At 45.5% G+C, this 15,963-nt stretch overlaps 1 protein-coding gene across 2 annotated transcripts in view; it reads left to right on the plus strand.

Annotated features, from left to right (window-relative positions):
• KLHL20 (kelch like family member 20) overlaps positions 1–15,963 on the plus strand; it is a 37,887-nt gene that overhangs the window by 639 nt on the left and 21,285 nt on the right. The window contains exons 1-3 of one of the 2 annotated variants that reach the window (XM_077824574.1): positions 38–56; positions 2,631–2,696; positions 12,865–13,438. In XM_077824574.1, coding sequence (XP_077680700.1) covers positions 2,674–2,696; positions 12,865–13,438 — 597 coding nt within the window. In that variant the 5' untranslated portion in view covers positions 38–56; positions 2,631–2,673. Of the gene's footprint in view, positions 1–37; positions 57–2,630; positions 2,697–12,864; positions 13,439–15,963 lie in introns of those variants that run through there. The other variant, XM_077824573.1, reaches the window with a different exon arrangement.

The raw sequence follows: 15,963 nt of genomic DNA on the forward strand, positions 1-15,963 counted from the left end.
CCATCCTGGGCACACCATACTGCCTTGCAAATGTGAACAAATTATCCAGCATCACGGTGAGATGAATACCTTATTTTGGGGAGAGTCTCAGAGGCACAGATGGCAGTTGGGGGCCCATTCATATTGGAAGTCAATACATTTAAGTTCTTAACTGCTGTTTGTGCCTTTGACATTCCCTCCCCTCCCCTCCCCCAGTGTTACAGATGGGGAAACAGAGGCATAGAGATTTAAACCTTCTTATTGATATGGTATGAGGAGTGATGATGCACCTAGAGGCCTGATCCAGTATTTTTTTGGAGGTCGGGGGATACAGGGAATAATGTTGTTTAAGTTGCTTTTCTATATTTCAGCAACGTTATTTGCTAGTTTTCTTGCCGACTTCTTTTTGTTTCATGTCGCGTCTTATGCATGACATGATGCAAAAGGAAGGCGTCATATCAGGAGGTGATAGAAAACCAGCTATGCTTATCCATGAAAACAGCAACATATTTCTGCTATATAGCTATATCTGTGTATATCCTGGAGCTGGGGCCATTATGGGAGAGTAAAGAACACTATTAATTGAATGAAACAACAAACGGGACAAAGTATTACCTCGTGTTACTATCCCAGTGAGGACATTAAATCAGGGACATTGTAGCAAAATTGTACAGAAATTTCTTTTTTTATATATTTTGAGGAGATTAATTCTGACACAAACACAAAAGGACTGTGAAGAACCTAGCCTTAGTCCCTTTACAAAATGCCTGCAGCATGCTGTGAACATCTTCTATTCACATTCCTGTAAATGGGTCAGGTATGGACATGCCTGTTTATCTAAATGTATACAGGTGATTCGTGACATCCGATACTGTTAACCTTGTAGTGGAATGATCTTTATAATTCCCTGAAGTCCCTTCCTGCATGTGAAAAGTGTTTCATGCGTGGCATCGGAGTTATGTGCTCTCTACACCCCTCAGGAATAGGTTCCAAATGATTTATTAGTCACATTTATTAGCAAATAATAAATAGGTACTGATAATTTGAGAAGCCTGCAAAACTAAAAATAGCAAATCTAAACATCATCTTGATTAATCAACAACCTCACTAGGGCAAAATATTAAATTTTCCCTAGGCGTTCATAATATATCATGTTGATGGACTATACATATGATTGTTTCTTGATCTTACCATATAAGATTTTTATAAATTAGGCTGCAAAAACAATATGTAAAGCTAAACCTTTAATATATACAGGAGTTAGGGAATTATTATTATTATGCCCATTGTACAATAAAAAGCTGAAGCACAGAGATTGGTCATAAAGGAAATCTGTGACAGAGCAGAGAATTGAGTCCAGATCTCCTGAGTTCCTGTCTGGTGCCTTAACCACAAGACCATCCTTTTGAAGCTTTTTTCATATGCTGAGGATATCTGCTCTTGTAGGTGGTATAATTTACTGCTTTCCAGTCTTCTGGCAGTGCTGTGCATCTTAAATTGTTTTTGTTTGATTCTTAGGTGATCTAGAATTAGAAAGTATTGTTATACTGCTCTCGCTTCTTGAGTTCAAATGTTAAAGGCTATTATGAAACACCACAATACAGAAGGGAGTATTTAGTGTTTCCGTAAAGTTTAGTTTATATATTGGCTTGATGTTCCTATTTTAAAAGAAACATGAACATTGCACTTCTTTTTTGTACCTACTATAGATTTTTTACCTACTAAGATTGAAAAGTTAGAGAGCATTTTAATAGATTTTTTTTTTCATTTGCATATTTGACTGTGCTTTTTCTTAGTCAGTGTTATGGTCTCCCCTATCAGTCAGCTTCTTGCTTGCTGAAAAGACCTTAATGATTATTAAAAGGGGAACGGGGGGGGGGGGGGGAGAGTAATAAAAAGAAGCTTCACATGTCATTTAAAGGATGCTGTATCAGAAACCGGAGTTTCATTATATTAGTCATTTTTAAAAACAATCTAGTTGACAAATGTTCCTGTAAAAAGAGGCTGTATTCAGCATTAGAATTGGAAGTCTGACGAGTACAAAGTATGTAACTATTGCTTCTATGAAAAAGTAAATATACATTTAATAGAAGTGAAAGTGAGTTACAGTATCATGCAACTTCATCTATTTATTCTGTGGATATATGGCTTTGTTAGCATTCCTCTTACCTCTGGGACATACAGTTGTCCAGACCTAAACCTGATCATATACGTCAGTGCTGTACTGTTTAATGAGTGCCATCTTTTTTTCGTAAGTGTGTGAAGTATAAATATCTCCTGGCACTTTTTTGGAAGTGTAGAGAGAGACATCCCATTCTCCACCCCCTGGTGTCCTAGATAACCTTTCCTTCCTTGATAAAATTGTTTAGAGTGTCCAGTGTCGTGTGCAGTTTACTGAGTGCATGATGGGTATCACATTTGCCTACACCATCACTGTGCTAAATGTATTAAATTCATTATTTGTAAGGTGCTTAACTTTTCTTCTGTCTTATTCTCTGCAACCCAACCATTTCTTAGCAAGATTGTAAATTTTGAAGCTGGATAAGGGCTTGAAGTCATACTATTTGGGTATGGTTAGTTATTCTTTGTATCATGGTGAAAAGCTAAAATAGGACATACTTTCACTTTTGTCATTCTTTCTTTTTCCTTAGGTCAGGTCTTGAAGTGTATGGTGCAGGCTTCTCTTCACGGTGCATGGACGGAAAGCCAATGCGCAGGTAAGGTGCAGAACAAGAAATGATTCTTCTCTGATCAAAATCTGACAATTGGTATTGAGTTGATTTTGTAAGTAGCTAGCCCATAACATGTTTATTTGAGGTGTGTATTCTAGAACTAAGAATATTTATTTTAATTGGCAAAACTAAACATCTGTTAACATGAATATGCTGTTTGAGAAAGGAAAGTATAGAAGATGTGTTGCCATAATCATCCATTTTAGAATAGTTCACTATGTTGCTGAAAAAATGTACTTTGGACCATGTATTTTATGGTGTGATTATACCAATATTTCCTCATGAACCATCTAGCAGTATTTCTTAAACCTAATCGTGCTCCTGATGTGCATTAGTGTGACCTTTACTGTAGACTCCAGTTCTCTACAGGCTGAGGGGATTTGTCTCTTATTTGTGGATACTAATTGCATCTACTGTAGTGGGCTGTGGACACATCTGCAATCTCTTCTTGTGTAATGCTGACATCAGCTATGTCAGAAACATACTCTGTCCTGCAAAGGAAAGAAGAATTGTGTTTGTTAAAAAGAGACATTGACCAGCCTGTTTGACATGAATTATATCTGCCCATTTTGATTATTTTAATACTGAGTGTGCCATAGTTATGCTTTATAGCAGATATGTTTCTGTATCTTTAAACAGACTGCCTACAAAAAGCCTATCTGTGTTTGCGTGGTTGAGAATCACTTTTCAAAGGTATTGGACAACCAACACTCATGAATGTCACCTAGCCTGATATGCTGGTTGAGTCCATTAGGTCAAAATATCTGTTGGAAGTGGGGAAAACTTATTGGATGCATGCTGATAATCACATAAACATTACAGTAGGAAAAGAGGTGGGATTTTAGCATAAGCCACTTTGTAGAGGGATATTAATTACTGCGTTTGCAGAAATGAGTACTAACCTAAACTTGGTTGTGTAACAGGGTGGTAGGAATTGCATTGTGTAATAGCTCAGTAATGTCATTCTACAAACCCTTATTGAGTTAAATGAACCCCTCAATAAGCAGAAAAAGATTATCTAGGCTACTGGTTCAGTTAAGCTAATAAATGCATCCTGGGACGTGACACAAGTGTCATTGTAGCCATGTATCATTTTGCTGAGACAAGGAGACTGATTTAGGCTATGAAGGGACACAGTTGGCTGTCTGCTGTGAGGTGTTTTTTTTTCCTCAAAGGATGGACTGAATAATCTACCAGATATTTCTATCTTCTGCAGTGGGGGCTGTTTAAACAGTTTTTAGCAACCATAAGGACACATCTATTCTATTCAGGTTCTTGTACTTCCCTCAACACTGTAATACCTGAATGCTTTCCCTAAGTGTATAAAGCAGTGTGATAAGCATTTGCTATGTGTGGTTCTCTTCCCCCCTCCCTTTTTTTTTTGTGCAAGGGGAAAAAATATGTGAGGTTTTTTAATTGATTCTGCATTTATTTTGGCTGCTGTGCTGTGTGACAAGGAATGGGAAGTGTTGAGGTTTGAAGTTGTTTTTAGATTCTGTGGAAGTTCATTTCTCAGCCTTAGCTCCGTCTCCTACACAGACAAGTTTACCCTGGCAATGGACAGTTCCATTGTGCATGAGCAGCAGAATTGTCTATCACGGTCCTAATCCTGGAACATTAGGCAAATTTTTTTAGATATACTGGGTCCAGACCTCTTGCACCTTGAAGAGAAGGACAGAGATCTTGAGTTTGACTCAGTGTTCTATAGGAAGCTAGTAGAGAGAACAGATGACAGTTATGTGCTAATGCTAACTTGTGTTGTTGAGGTGTTGTGCTGTGTACTAACTGGAGTTTCCTAAGACCTGACAGCTTCATGTCCAAGTATATTGTATTGCTGTAGTCCAACCAGAAGCTGACACTGGCATGGATCTTTTGGGGACAGGGGCCTCCTGATCTTTTGCATATCTCAGGGAGCTCTGTGTGGGCCATTAGGTTCCTGTTTTGTTTGTTATCCTATTGCTTATTTGCTTCCAAAATGTATTTCAAATAAATCTTGCTATGAAATCAATCTATTGGGGAAGCATTTACTTTTATACTTAATCAATGTCCTGCAGACATAGTAGCACCTTGTGTGATGGTCTTGTAAGAGCTCACAAGCAAAGTGGCGTTGGGCTGTGTCATTACTTCAATAGATGATTTTGGTAGGCCTGTATAGAAAGTATCCAGCCTTTAGAGCAGAGGTGGGCCAACTGTGGCCCACGGGACCGTCCTGCCCGGCCCTGAGCTCCTGGCCCAGGAGGCTAGCCCCCAGCCCCTCCCTTGCTATTCCCCCTCCCCCGCAGCCTCACCTCACTGCGCCACTGGTGCAATGCTCTGGGCTGCATGGCTGCAGAGCCCAGCCTGACCCAGTGCTCTGTGCTGTGCGGCTGCCTGTCCTGGTGCAGCCGCGCCGCCAGCCACCAGTGCTCCAGGCAGCGTGGTAAGGGGGCAGGTTGGATAGAGGGCAGGGGAGTTTGGGGGGTGGTCAGGGGCCGGGAGTGTGGATAGGGGTCAGGGCGGTCAGAGGGCGGGGAACAGGGGGGTTGAATGGGGGCAGGGGTGGCAGTCAAGAAGGAGAGGAGGGGTTGGATGGGGCAGTTAGGGGCAGGGGTTCTGGCGGCAGTCAGGGGACCGAGAGCTGGGGGGGTGGATGGGTGGGGTCCCCGGGGGGCTGTCAGGGAACAGGGGGGGTTGGATGGGGCAGGACTCCTGGGGGGGCCATCAGGGGGCGAGAAGCAGGGGGAGTCGGCTATGGGGGGGGCTGGCCCATGCCTGGCTATTTAGGGAGGCACAGCCTCCCCTAACCCTCCATACAATTTCAGAAACCCGATGCTGCCCTCAGGCCAAAAGGCTTCCCCGCCTCTGCTTTAGAGGGAACTGGTTAAAACTGTCATCCTTGAGCAAAGAAAGAATCGCAGGTATGGGTTTTCACTGCAGTGATTACACTGGAGGAATGAGATGAAGTTAATTAAAGATTAAATTGTAGTTTGAGGAAGGCTGTTGCTTTTCACTGGGGAAGTCAGCCAGCTGCATGGACTGGGATCTCATCTGAGTAAAATTAGCTGCAGAAGACATAGAAACCTTATTAAAAGACTCAGGCTGCAGAGCCTCATTGGCTTTTTTCTTTCTGCTTATAGATAATCTCATAATAGTGAAACTGACTTAATTGATTTTAATTAACTAAGATAAGAGAATTGTCATAGTAAGCGGTGTAAATCGTGACAGATAAACTGGATTATTACAATTATTTAATTTTTAATAATCTAGGGTATTAGTATCAGGTTTTTGAAAAGTGCTTGTTCACAACACATAACTGTAAACTGACAATATCCCACTGTGACGAAGTGGGACTGTTCTTAATGTTTTCTCTGAACGCTGTAGGGGTGCCTCAGTTTCCCCTATGCACTTCTTAAGTCTCTAGGTGGTGGAATAAGGGAGTGTAATTGTTGCAGAACAAAGGGCCAGTGTATGTAAATGGCTGACACTCTGTCTCCTGGCAACTGATGGCCTGGGCCTTTTCCCCCCTGCAAGGTGATAGCTAAAGGGTTGGAGAACAAAGGAATCAGGTGACCTCCTGGCCTGGGAAAGGGACAAAGCCCAGAGGAGGAGAGGCTGGAGGATGAGTCGGTTTGGGCTGGCTGGGGACGTGGAATGAAGTGCAGACATGGTTGTCTGAGTCACTGCCCCCAAAAATGGACCCGGATGAGGGGTCCTGTTCTCTGTACCTACAAGCTCTGTTTTAGACCATGTTCCTGTCATCTAATAAACCTCTGTTTTACTAGCTGGCTAAGAGTCATGTCTGACTGCGAAGTTGGGGGGCAGGACCCTCTGGCTTCCCCAGGACCCCGCCTGGGCTGGCTCGCTGTGGGAAGTGATGGAGGGGCAGAGGATGCTGAATGCTCTGAGGTCAGACCCAGGAAGGTGGAAGCTCTGTGAGCTTTTTGCCCTGAAGACACTCTGGTCACAGAGAGGAGACTTCACCCGAGTCCTGACTGGCTTCATAGGGCGTAGTTCCAGAGCCTCACCCGGGGACTCTGTGACAGCCTTTAAACCCCAACATTTGTGAAGGGCAGGGACACTGTTTTGTTTCCACTGTTGATGACTAGAGTTAGTACTCTGCTCCCAGAAGTCTCCACTGAACATCTAGTTGATCCAGTGCATAGTGTTGAAGATTTAATAGGTGGTATTCACGGTCGATACTGAACTAATGTCCCAGCATGTTTGCGTGGGCGCTGTGCTGTTGGAGGTAACTTATTCTGGCTGAGACATAAAATCAAATTCCTTGTGTTCTGAAAATCCCATGACAGATCTAGGAATTGGTAGCCTGGTGTACACACCAAATTCCAACTCTGATATTTATATTCTTCAAACTGAAATGCAGTCCCCTTGCAGCTTCAATTGGATACTATGATCTTCGCTTCTTTTCCTAATGAATGTTGCAGAGTGCTGTTAAGCAGCTGGCTGCTTTCCACCCTAGGGTGTGTGTGAGTGAGTGGGGGGGGGAGAGGCTGAGAGTCAAAAGGTGCTTAAAAGTAAATTATTACTGAAGTGTCAGTGTACATTTCACTCAGAAACAGAGCCATGGATGTTTGGAACCTTGTAGGCGTTACTTGTATCCTGCAGGGATGGATGCCTAAGGGCATGTCTACACTTGCCATTTAAAGCGCAAAAAGTCCCTTTTTTTCCACAAAACCCACGGGAGTGTCTACACATGCCAATGACTTCTTGCGGTGAAACTCTGAAGTTTCACTGCAAACAGAAAACCACCTCCATGAGAGGTGTATAGTTCTTACCGCTAATCCTTTTGCGGTGAAGTGCAAGTGGAGACACTTCTTCCTGTGTAAACAGCTTTTAGCCTCTAGAGGATATCCCATGGTGCCTACGGTGACCACTCTGGCCAGCAGCTCTGCTGCTCTGATGCTAGGTAAACAGACGTCCACCCCTCCTCCTGTAAAGCCCCGGGAACTTTGAAACTCCCTTTCCTGTTTTGTTTGCAAGTGCTGATCTGGCCAAGTGACCATAGCTGCTCTACAGAGCAAAGGATCCCCACCTTGGACCCTGAGCTCACCCTGCCCCCCCCCCTCCCCATTCCCGCAAGACCTATCCTCAAAATGGAGAGAGCTGCACTGTGGGATAGCTGCCCTCTCATCAGTGATGGAAATGCTGCAAATCTAAACACTATCTGATGCCTGTGGAAGCAAGTGAGTACACAAACCAGCGCTTTCACCAGTTCCCTATCGCAGGTGAAACTGACAGTGCAAAAACTCTGCAAGTGTAGACATTAGCCTAATAAATGCTTGTGACAATGAATAAAGCTCTGGGAGCCAGTGTAGCCAAATACAGTGAGGAGATAAAACAGCCCATTTATTTAGCTGACTTGCAGGCTGGCTGTGTTCCTATTTGTACTTTTCAGCATTGTATGCTACAAAGTGATCTTGTCAGCGCTTCCTTAATCCCATTGTATTTGCTGATTTCCCCAGCCTGCACACTGATGGAAGCTAATCCCTGAATATCTGCATAGCTGAGTGTGAATCTTTGATCCTTGCATACACATTTCCTCTTCAGTCTCCCACTCTGTCTTTTAATCAACCCTGAGTATTCAGGAGCATCTCTCAGCCCTTTGTGTGGGGGAATGCAGCCAGCCTAGTATGTGAGAATCAAGTGCTGCCTTCTGTCTTTCACACCTCTAAGCCACTGAGTCATCATTTCATTCCCTGCACATATTTATGCATAATGCACACATAATACAGTTAAATTATTATCCTGTTCAGACAGATGCCATCAGCTGGGTCCTTTTAATTCACTCTTCTGTGCCTCTAAGTAGCAGCAGCCCACAGTACATAACATCAAGCATCTGGTCTGATCCAGTGTGAAAATTCCCAAGTCCACTTATCTCCAGCACTATCCAAAGATAAGTTATGGATGAATTGGGAGTGTTGACTTTGAATTTCCTTGCATCTGTTCAGTTTGCTTTAATTATTAAGGGTATGTCTACACTTACATTTTATAGCGCTCTAACTTGCTGGCTCAGGGGAGTGCAGCAAGTCTGAGTGCTTTAAAGTGCTAGTGTAGACAGGCTCCAAGTGCTGGGAGCTGCGCTCGTGGAGGTGGATTACCAGGAGCGCTAGGAGAGCTCTCTCCCAGCGCTCGCATGCGACTCGCACTTCAAAGCGCTGCTGTGGGAGCGTTCCCGTGTCAGCACTTTGAATTTTCCAGTGTAGACATACCCTTAGTAACACTCTTTCCTTTAGGAAATATACCAGATACCTTGGAGGTACTAGAATACCATAATCATGGGCATGGTGTAAGAACCTGCATAGAATGGAATTCTTATTAACAAGCCACATTTTCAGCTATTCAGTTTCAAACTGACTTCAGTCTAGTGCAGGGGTGGGCAAACTTTTTGGCCCGAGGGCCACATCGGGGTTCCAAAACTGTATGGAGGGCCGGGTAGAGAAGGCTGTGCCTCCCCAAAGAGCCTGGCCCCCTGCCCCTACCTGCCTCCTGACTGCCCCCCTCAGAACCCTTGACCCATACAACCCCCCCAGCTCCTTGTCCCCTGACCACCACCCCTCCTGGGACCCCCACCCCTAACCAGCCGCCCTGTCTCCTGACTGCCCTGCCCCCTATCCACATACACACACACACCCCCACACCAGGCCCCCCGGGACTCCCAAGCCTGTCCAACCCCCCTGTTCCCCCTCCACATCATCCAACCACTCCCTGTCCCCTGACTGCCTCCTGGGACTCCCACGCCTATGAAACCGCTCCCCATCCCCCGGGACCTCCCATCCCTTATCTAACCCCCATCCCCTTACCATGCCACTCAGAGCGGCAAGGCTGGCTTATTGGAAAGCCTGGGAGGTGGGCGGGCGCAAGCCACGCTGCCCATGTGGCGGCATACCTGTGGGGGAGGGGAGACTGCAGGGGCGGGGCCGGGAGCTAGCCTCCCCGGCCGGGAACTCAAGGGCGGGCTAGAGTTTGCCCACCTCTGGTCTAGTGGAAGGGAGGAGATTTCATTCTCCCCAACTGGAGGCAAGGGGCTCAGGTTTTTCACCACACAAATTCAACTAACTTAAAATATAGCTCGAGCTGGATAAAAAGCTCAACAGCCTAAGATTTCATAGGGAGCTTTACTCAGTCTAGAGCAGTGGGTTTTCAAAGTTCGGGTCACAACCCAGTACTGGGTCACAGCATGCAAGCAGGACTGGCTCTCGGCACCAGCTAAGCAAACTGGTGCCTGGGGCAGCGCTGCTGATGGGGCAGCACTCCGGCTGTTCTTGGGGCCGCAGTCCAGCAGCAGCCCCGGCGGCGATTTGGCAGAAGCCCCGCTCCGTTGTTTCCCGCGGCGGCAGTTCAGCAGCGACTCTTCTGACTTGAGTCTCGCCGTCGGCGGCAATTCAGCAGTAGCTCCCTCCAATGTTCCTGTTCTCTCTGGTGGCGGCGTATTCGGCAGGTTTTTTTGTTTGGTTGGTTGGGTGTTTTTTTTTTTTTTTTTTTTGCTGCTTGGGGTGGCAACAAATGTCGAGCCGGCCCTGTATGCAAGACACTGGGTCGCCTTGCTCAGCACCCAGGGACCCTGGCAGCCAGCCAGTAAAACTAGTAGTTCCTACCTGGAAGCAGCCAGCAGCAGGTCTCATAGGCGGGGGCTCACGGGGCTTCACGTTGCCCCCACCCTGAGCACTGGCTCCACGTTCCCATTGGCCGGTATCCAGAAAATGGTAGTTTGGGGGAGCGTGCCTGTGGGTGAGAGCCATGTGGAGCCACTTGCACGCCTCTGCCTAGGAGCCAGACCTGCTGGCCGCTTCTGGGGTGCAGCACAGTCTGCAGTGCCAGGACAGGCGGGAAGCCTGCCTTTGCACCCCAGCTGCGCTGCTGACTGGGAGCTGCCGGAGGTAAGCCCGTGCCCCAATACCCTTCCCCAGCCCTGACCCCCCCCCCGCAAACCTGGAGCCCCTTCCTGCACCCCAGAGCCTGCACCCCCAGCCCAGATCCCTGACCCCCTCCTGCACCCCAGCCCAGAGCCCCCTCCCGCACCCTGAACCCCTCCTTCCCAGCCACAGCCCTCACCCCCACACCCCAACGCTCTGTCCCAGCCCTGAGCCCCCTCCCACATCCCAAACCCCTCATCCCCAGCTCTGTTGGGTCGCGGGCATCAACAATTTTCTTCAACTGGATCACCAGAAAAAAAGTTTGAAAACCACTGTTCTAGAGCAGTGATCTCCAAACTTTGTGGATCGCGCACCCCCAGGGCCAGCTCTAGGGATCCAAAAAAAAAGAGCTGCCGCCGGTGTGCCGCCGAAGATGGAGCCGGGAGAGCCGGTGTGCCGCCGAAGATGGAGCCGGGAGAGCCGGTGTGCCGCCGAAGATGGAGCCGGGAGAGCCGGTGTGCCGCCAAAGAATCAAAGGTCTGGGAGTGCTGCTGCCGCCATGCCGGCGGTGCTCCTCCTGCCACGCACCCCCAGGAATGGTCTTGCGCACCCCGCTTTGGAGACCCTCTTCTAGCGGACACTCATAGTTTTCGCCTGGTTCTCTTCCCAGCTCTCAAAATCAACTGTGTTGGTAACTTGTGTCTACACTAGAGACCTTACAGCGGCGTAGCTGTACCAATGCAGCTGAGCCGCTGTAAAATCTCTCATGTAGCTGCTCTATGCTGGTGGGAAAACAGTCTAAGATGCAACTGAATTATTTGAAATGTCATGAATAGCACAGTTTCCTTGTGGTTAGAAAGTGCACTTGAGATCATAATGAGAGAAAAAGATGTGATCTATTTTTAATTCTTCCTTCAAGCATGCAGCAAAATGTACCCCACAGTGTGGTGCCCAGAACTGGAGATAGTACTCCAGCTGACACCTCATCACTGCCGCGTAGAGCAGGACAATTACTGCCCAAGTCTGACATACAACACACATTAATACACCACAGAATTACATTGGCCCTTTTTTGCAACTGTGTTCTCCCTATTTGTAGCCAGTGCGGGTGGGGTACAGTGCAGTTCTTACCCCTTTTTTGGAGGGCTTGTGTGGCTGGTGGTGATAGTATAAAGCAGTGGCTCTCAACTCTTAAGATACCCTGTGGCTGATACCCGTCCAGGGGCAAGAGGGCATATGGGAAAGGTAGTTGTGGCCTAAAAACCTAGTGGAGGACAACAAAGAACTAAATAATTGCAGCAGCGGCTGAAAACTTTTTACACCTTAGCTAATGACAGTGACGTTGGTGAAATACTGCGGCAGCCCCCCGCCCCTCCCCCAATCTCTGTACAAAATGTTATTGTTTATATATCTTGCTGAATGGCTTCTAATTTCTAAGGTTTCCATCTTGACTTTATTTTCTTCCTTTTGGGGAAAGAGAGTTGATTTTTTTTTTTTTTTTTTTTTTAAAGTATTGTTGAAAATGTTTTGACTGTTTAGGATCCAATCACACTAATTGCAGTCCTTAGTATGCCATTCCTTGGAGAAATTAACAACCTCTTGGAACCCACCTGAAACACCAGGGTGTGTATTGTGTCTGAAGAGTCCAGGTACAAAAATCAGAGAACAAATAAATTAGTGGATGCACCAGGAAGCAGGGACATAACCAAGATAGTAGCCAACCATCTTACTTTTTGAAAGTCTACAGGGATGTCATGTGCTCAAATACCACAGTGATGGATGATATAAAAATCTACATAGAGGAAGCCTGAAGAAGAGAAGAAGGTTGGTCTTGTATTAAGGAGTTTGACTGGGACTCTGGAGATCTGGGATTTAGTTCCAGCTCTGTGTCAGACTTCTTGTGTGACTTTGGACAAGTCACTCTCATATTCCTTAATTCACTGCCTGTAAAATGGGGATATTACATCCCTACCTCACAGGGCTATTATGAGGTTCAATTAAATGTGTAAGACATGCTCAGATACTACAGTGATGAGTGCAGAAAAGTCTATAAAATAGATGTAAACGTGAGCCTATTGCAAACTGGCTTTTGTTAACTCACTGGGATGCTTTGATTTAGACTAATTTTTTTTCTGTAGCTATTTGATCAGAAGTACTTGTTGCCCTAGGTGGCCAAGGAAGCTGGAAGTGGTGCTATTTCTATGTCCAGCTCAGACCAGACAGTGATGGACACGGAGCCACCAATGACATTTGGTGAGAGATGAGTCAGTGATAATCCTGTTTCATGGCTTTCTCTTTTGCAGGTGTACCAGTACTCGACCAGGAGAGACCGGAATGGATGTGACAAGCCGTTGCACCCTTGGAGATCCCAACAAACTGCCAGAGGGGGTACCACAACCTGCTCGCATGCCCTACATCTCAGACAAGCACCCTCGACAAACCTTGGAGGTTATCAATCTTCTGCGGAAGCACCGGGAGTTGTGTGATGTGGTACTAGTCGTGGGTGCCAAAAAGATCTATGCCCACCGGGTGATACTTTCAGCCTGCAGTCCTTATTTCCGAGCCATGTTCACTGGGGAACTGGCAGAAAGTCGGCAGACAGAGGTAGTGATTCGAGACATTGATGAAAGGGCCATGGAGCTACTGATTGACTTTGCATACACTTCCCAGATCACAGTGGAAGAGGGCAACGTCCAGACCTTACTGCCAGCTGCTTGTCTACTCCAGCTGGCTGAGATCCAGGAAGCCTGCTGTGAGTTCCTAAAAAGACAATTGGACCCTTCCAACTGCCTGGGTATACGGGCTTTTGCTGACACTCACTCCTGCCGTGAGCTGCTGAGGATAGCCGACAAGTTCACACAACATAACTTTCAGGAGGTAAGCTGCAGGGTGTGGGTTCTGGGCATTTCTTGTTTAGTGCCTCCTTACAGATCCTGCCCTTCTACCTGCAATGTCTCTTGTTCCTGGTTAGTATTGACTAGCTTAGTAAGAGGGAGAGGATGTACCTGCAGCACTAGTACTAAGATGCATGATAACTTCTGTATCATATACTAGTTATTTCTCAACTTAATGTTCTGATGTGAATAATGCACATATTATAAACAGTGAATGCTGAAAGCTAATTGGTAAGTGGCAGTGTGTATGGATTGCATCTGACACTGTTCCTGAACAATAGTTTGTGACATTCCACTCTCTTTTTAAAACACACACACACACACACACTTCAGAAACTAAATATAGAGTTTTAATAAAGGGATTGGAGAGAACTGGGGAAGGTGTGGGGAAAATTGCAGAGGCCTCAGAGGAGCCCTCAACTCCCTTCCCTAATCAGAAACTGTGTTTCACATCTGTCATTCAGCAACAGTTTGAAAGTAATTCACATGTGTATCTGCAGAGGTGACCGTTTTAAACCAAAGCCAGGTTTTTTACTTTCTCAGTTATTTCTAGCAGATTTGAAAGACTTACCAGACATCAGCTCAGTGAAGGACTAGTTGTACTTGCCAGAAATAGATATAATAGAAGAGGAGGGAGTCCCACCAAGGAATCCTGTGGACAGAGCTCTGGTGAGAAGCATAGCCCCACCTCACATTCTCTTTTGGGAGTAATAGGGCTGTGTTTTCTATCAGGATGCTTTTCCTGGTCACTGCTTGGTGGTGTAGGGGCTATATATTTTGTGTCAGCCTCTGGAAAGAAGGTTTTTCTGAACTTGAAGTTATACTCCCTTGGTGGGAGAAGGAGCATTATATCTCTCCTACTTCCTCCAGAACCTGTACCACTTTACCCCTCACAGCAGCCAGGAGGCTTGAAAGGAGTTACTCCTACTCTACCTATTTCCCCACTACCAGTTTTTGGATCCCCTTCCCTTGTGAATAACTTCTATGCCTTCCCTTCTACTTATAGCTTTCCCAAACTGCAGCAGTGTGTAATTGACAGATTGGTTGTGACCCACAGGGTTTTCTGAAGAGCCTGTGTGAAATTATCCAGAGTTGTGTTCATTTCAGTCTGGTGCCACTTAGTAAGTTATAAGCAGGGGCAGACAGATTTGAGCTTGACTGTCTTCACATACATTGAAGACTGCTCCATAGTTAACTGAAGACACACTGCATCAATTAATGCTCAAATGTATTTGGAAGGCTTCTCAGACATAAGGGCTAGAAACTGAGTTTTTTAAAAAATGAGTCTAAATTCCATAGAACTTGATTTGCCATAGGTGAGTGAATTTTTCAGGACCAAGCTTCCAGCTGGCAATTCCACTCCACATTTTCTCTGTACTGCGTTAATTCTGCTGTTTTCTTGGGGAGGGACAGTAATCAGCCAGTTGTTTATTTTCAATGCTTGCTGTTTTCAGGTATTAGAGCTGTGTTCTTTCCACTGTTACGTGAGTAGGGCATGACTACAAGCCTCCAAATAACTTTTTACAATCCAGTATTTTAGTATTGAAATATTCAAGCATTGATACATGCAGCTGGAATCTGAAAGTGTTATGAACTCCTTATGATTGGGACCTTTCTTCTTTATGTTCCCACTACAGCCAGCTCCCAGTCTTCATAGTCTTCTTTCTCCCTACCCACATCAGATTACGTGCCGCACAAAAGCTTTGGCTGGGGGGGGAAGCCTTCCCCGTCAAATATATTAGTATATAAATTACTAAACTGAAGTGTGGCCGTTAGAAAGCTGCTGCCGTGATTACGACAGTATTTTTTTCTTTACTCAAACAGTTCATATAAACTTAGAAGGAGCAGATGCTATTGTTTTTATGCCTCTATATCCATGTCCTTATCAGAGCCCTAAAGAATTCCCTATTTTTTCATCCTCTCTTACCCCATCTTATTGAGGCCACCATCCTTGCAGCCATCTTCTTTTCACCTGAAGAATGGATCAGAATCCTGTGTGGAACCCAGTTACCTGGCTATTTAATAAGCCAAAATGGAGACTAATAAGTAATGCAAGGCATTCCTTCCTCCACAGGGATTGCGTGTACATACTTCTGTCAACCTGACAAAATGAAACAAAAGATGGAATCTCCTGCCTGGCAATGTTTGCGGTTCAATTAGGCACTAGGCAACTGGGCAAAGCCAGTCAGTTACTTTGCACACAGTCTTTGAATTAGTCCATATACTCTACTGTGCTAACCTTCTGGTTCTGTTTATTTTTATGTATGTTGCTGCAATACATCATTAATTCCTTAGTAAAGTATTTCTCCAAGTTTTCCATTCCTCTTAGTTTAATCTGCCCTTGTGAATCTCATGCATATAATGTGAAATAAATCTATTAACAACTTTAGTCTGTGAAGGTTTGTTCCTGCATAATTTTTTTGTTAAAAGAAAAGGAGTACTTGTGGCACCTTAGAGACTAACCAATTTATTTGAGCATAAGCAAAAACAAGGGGAAATAGGTTACCT

Source organism: Eretmochelys imbricata, chromosome 8 (assembly GCF_965152235.1).
Source record: "Eretmochelys imbricata isolate rEreImb1 chromosome 8, rEreImb1.hap1, whole genome shotgun sequence".
Lineage (NCBI taxonomy): Eukaryota > Metazoa > Chordata > Testudines > Cheloniidae > Eretmochelys > Eretmochelys imbricata.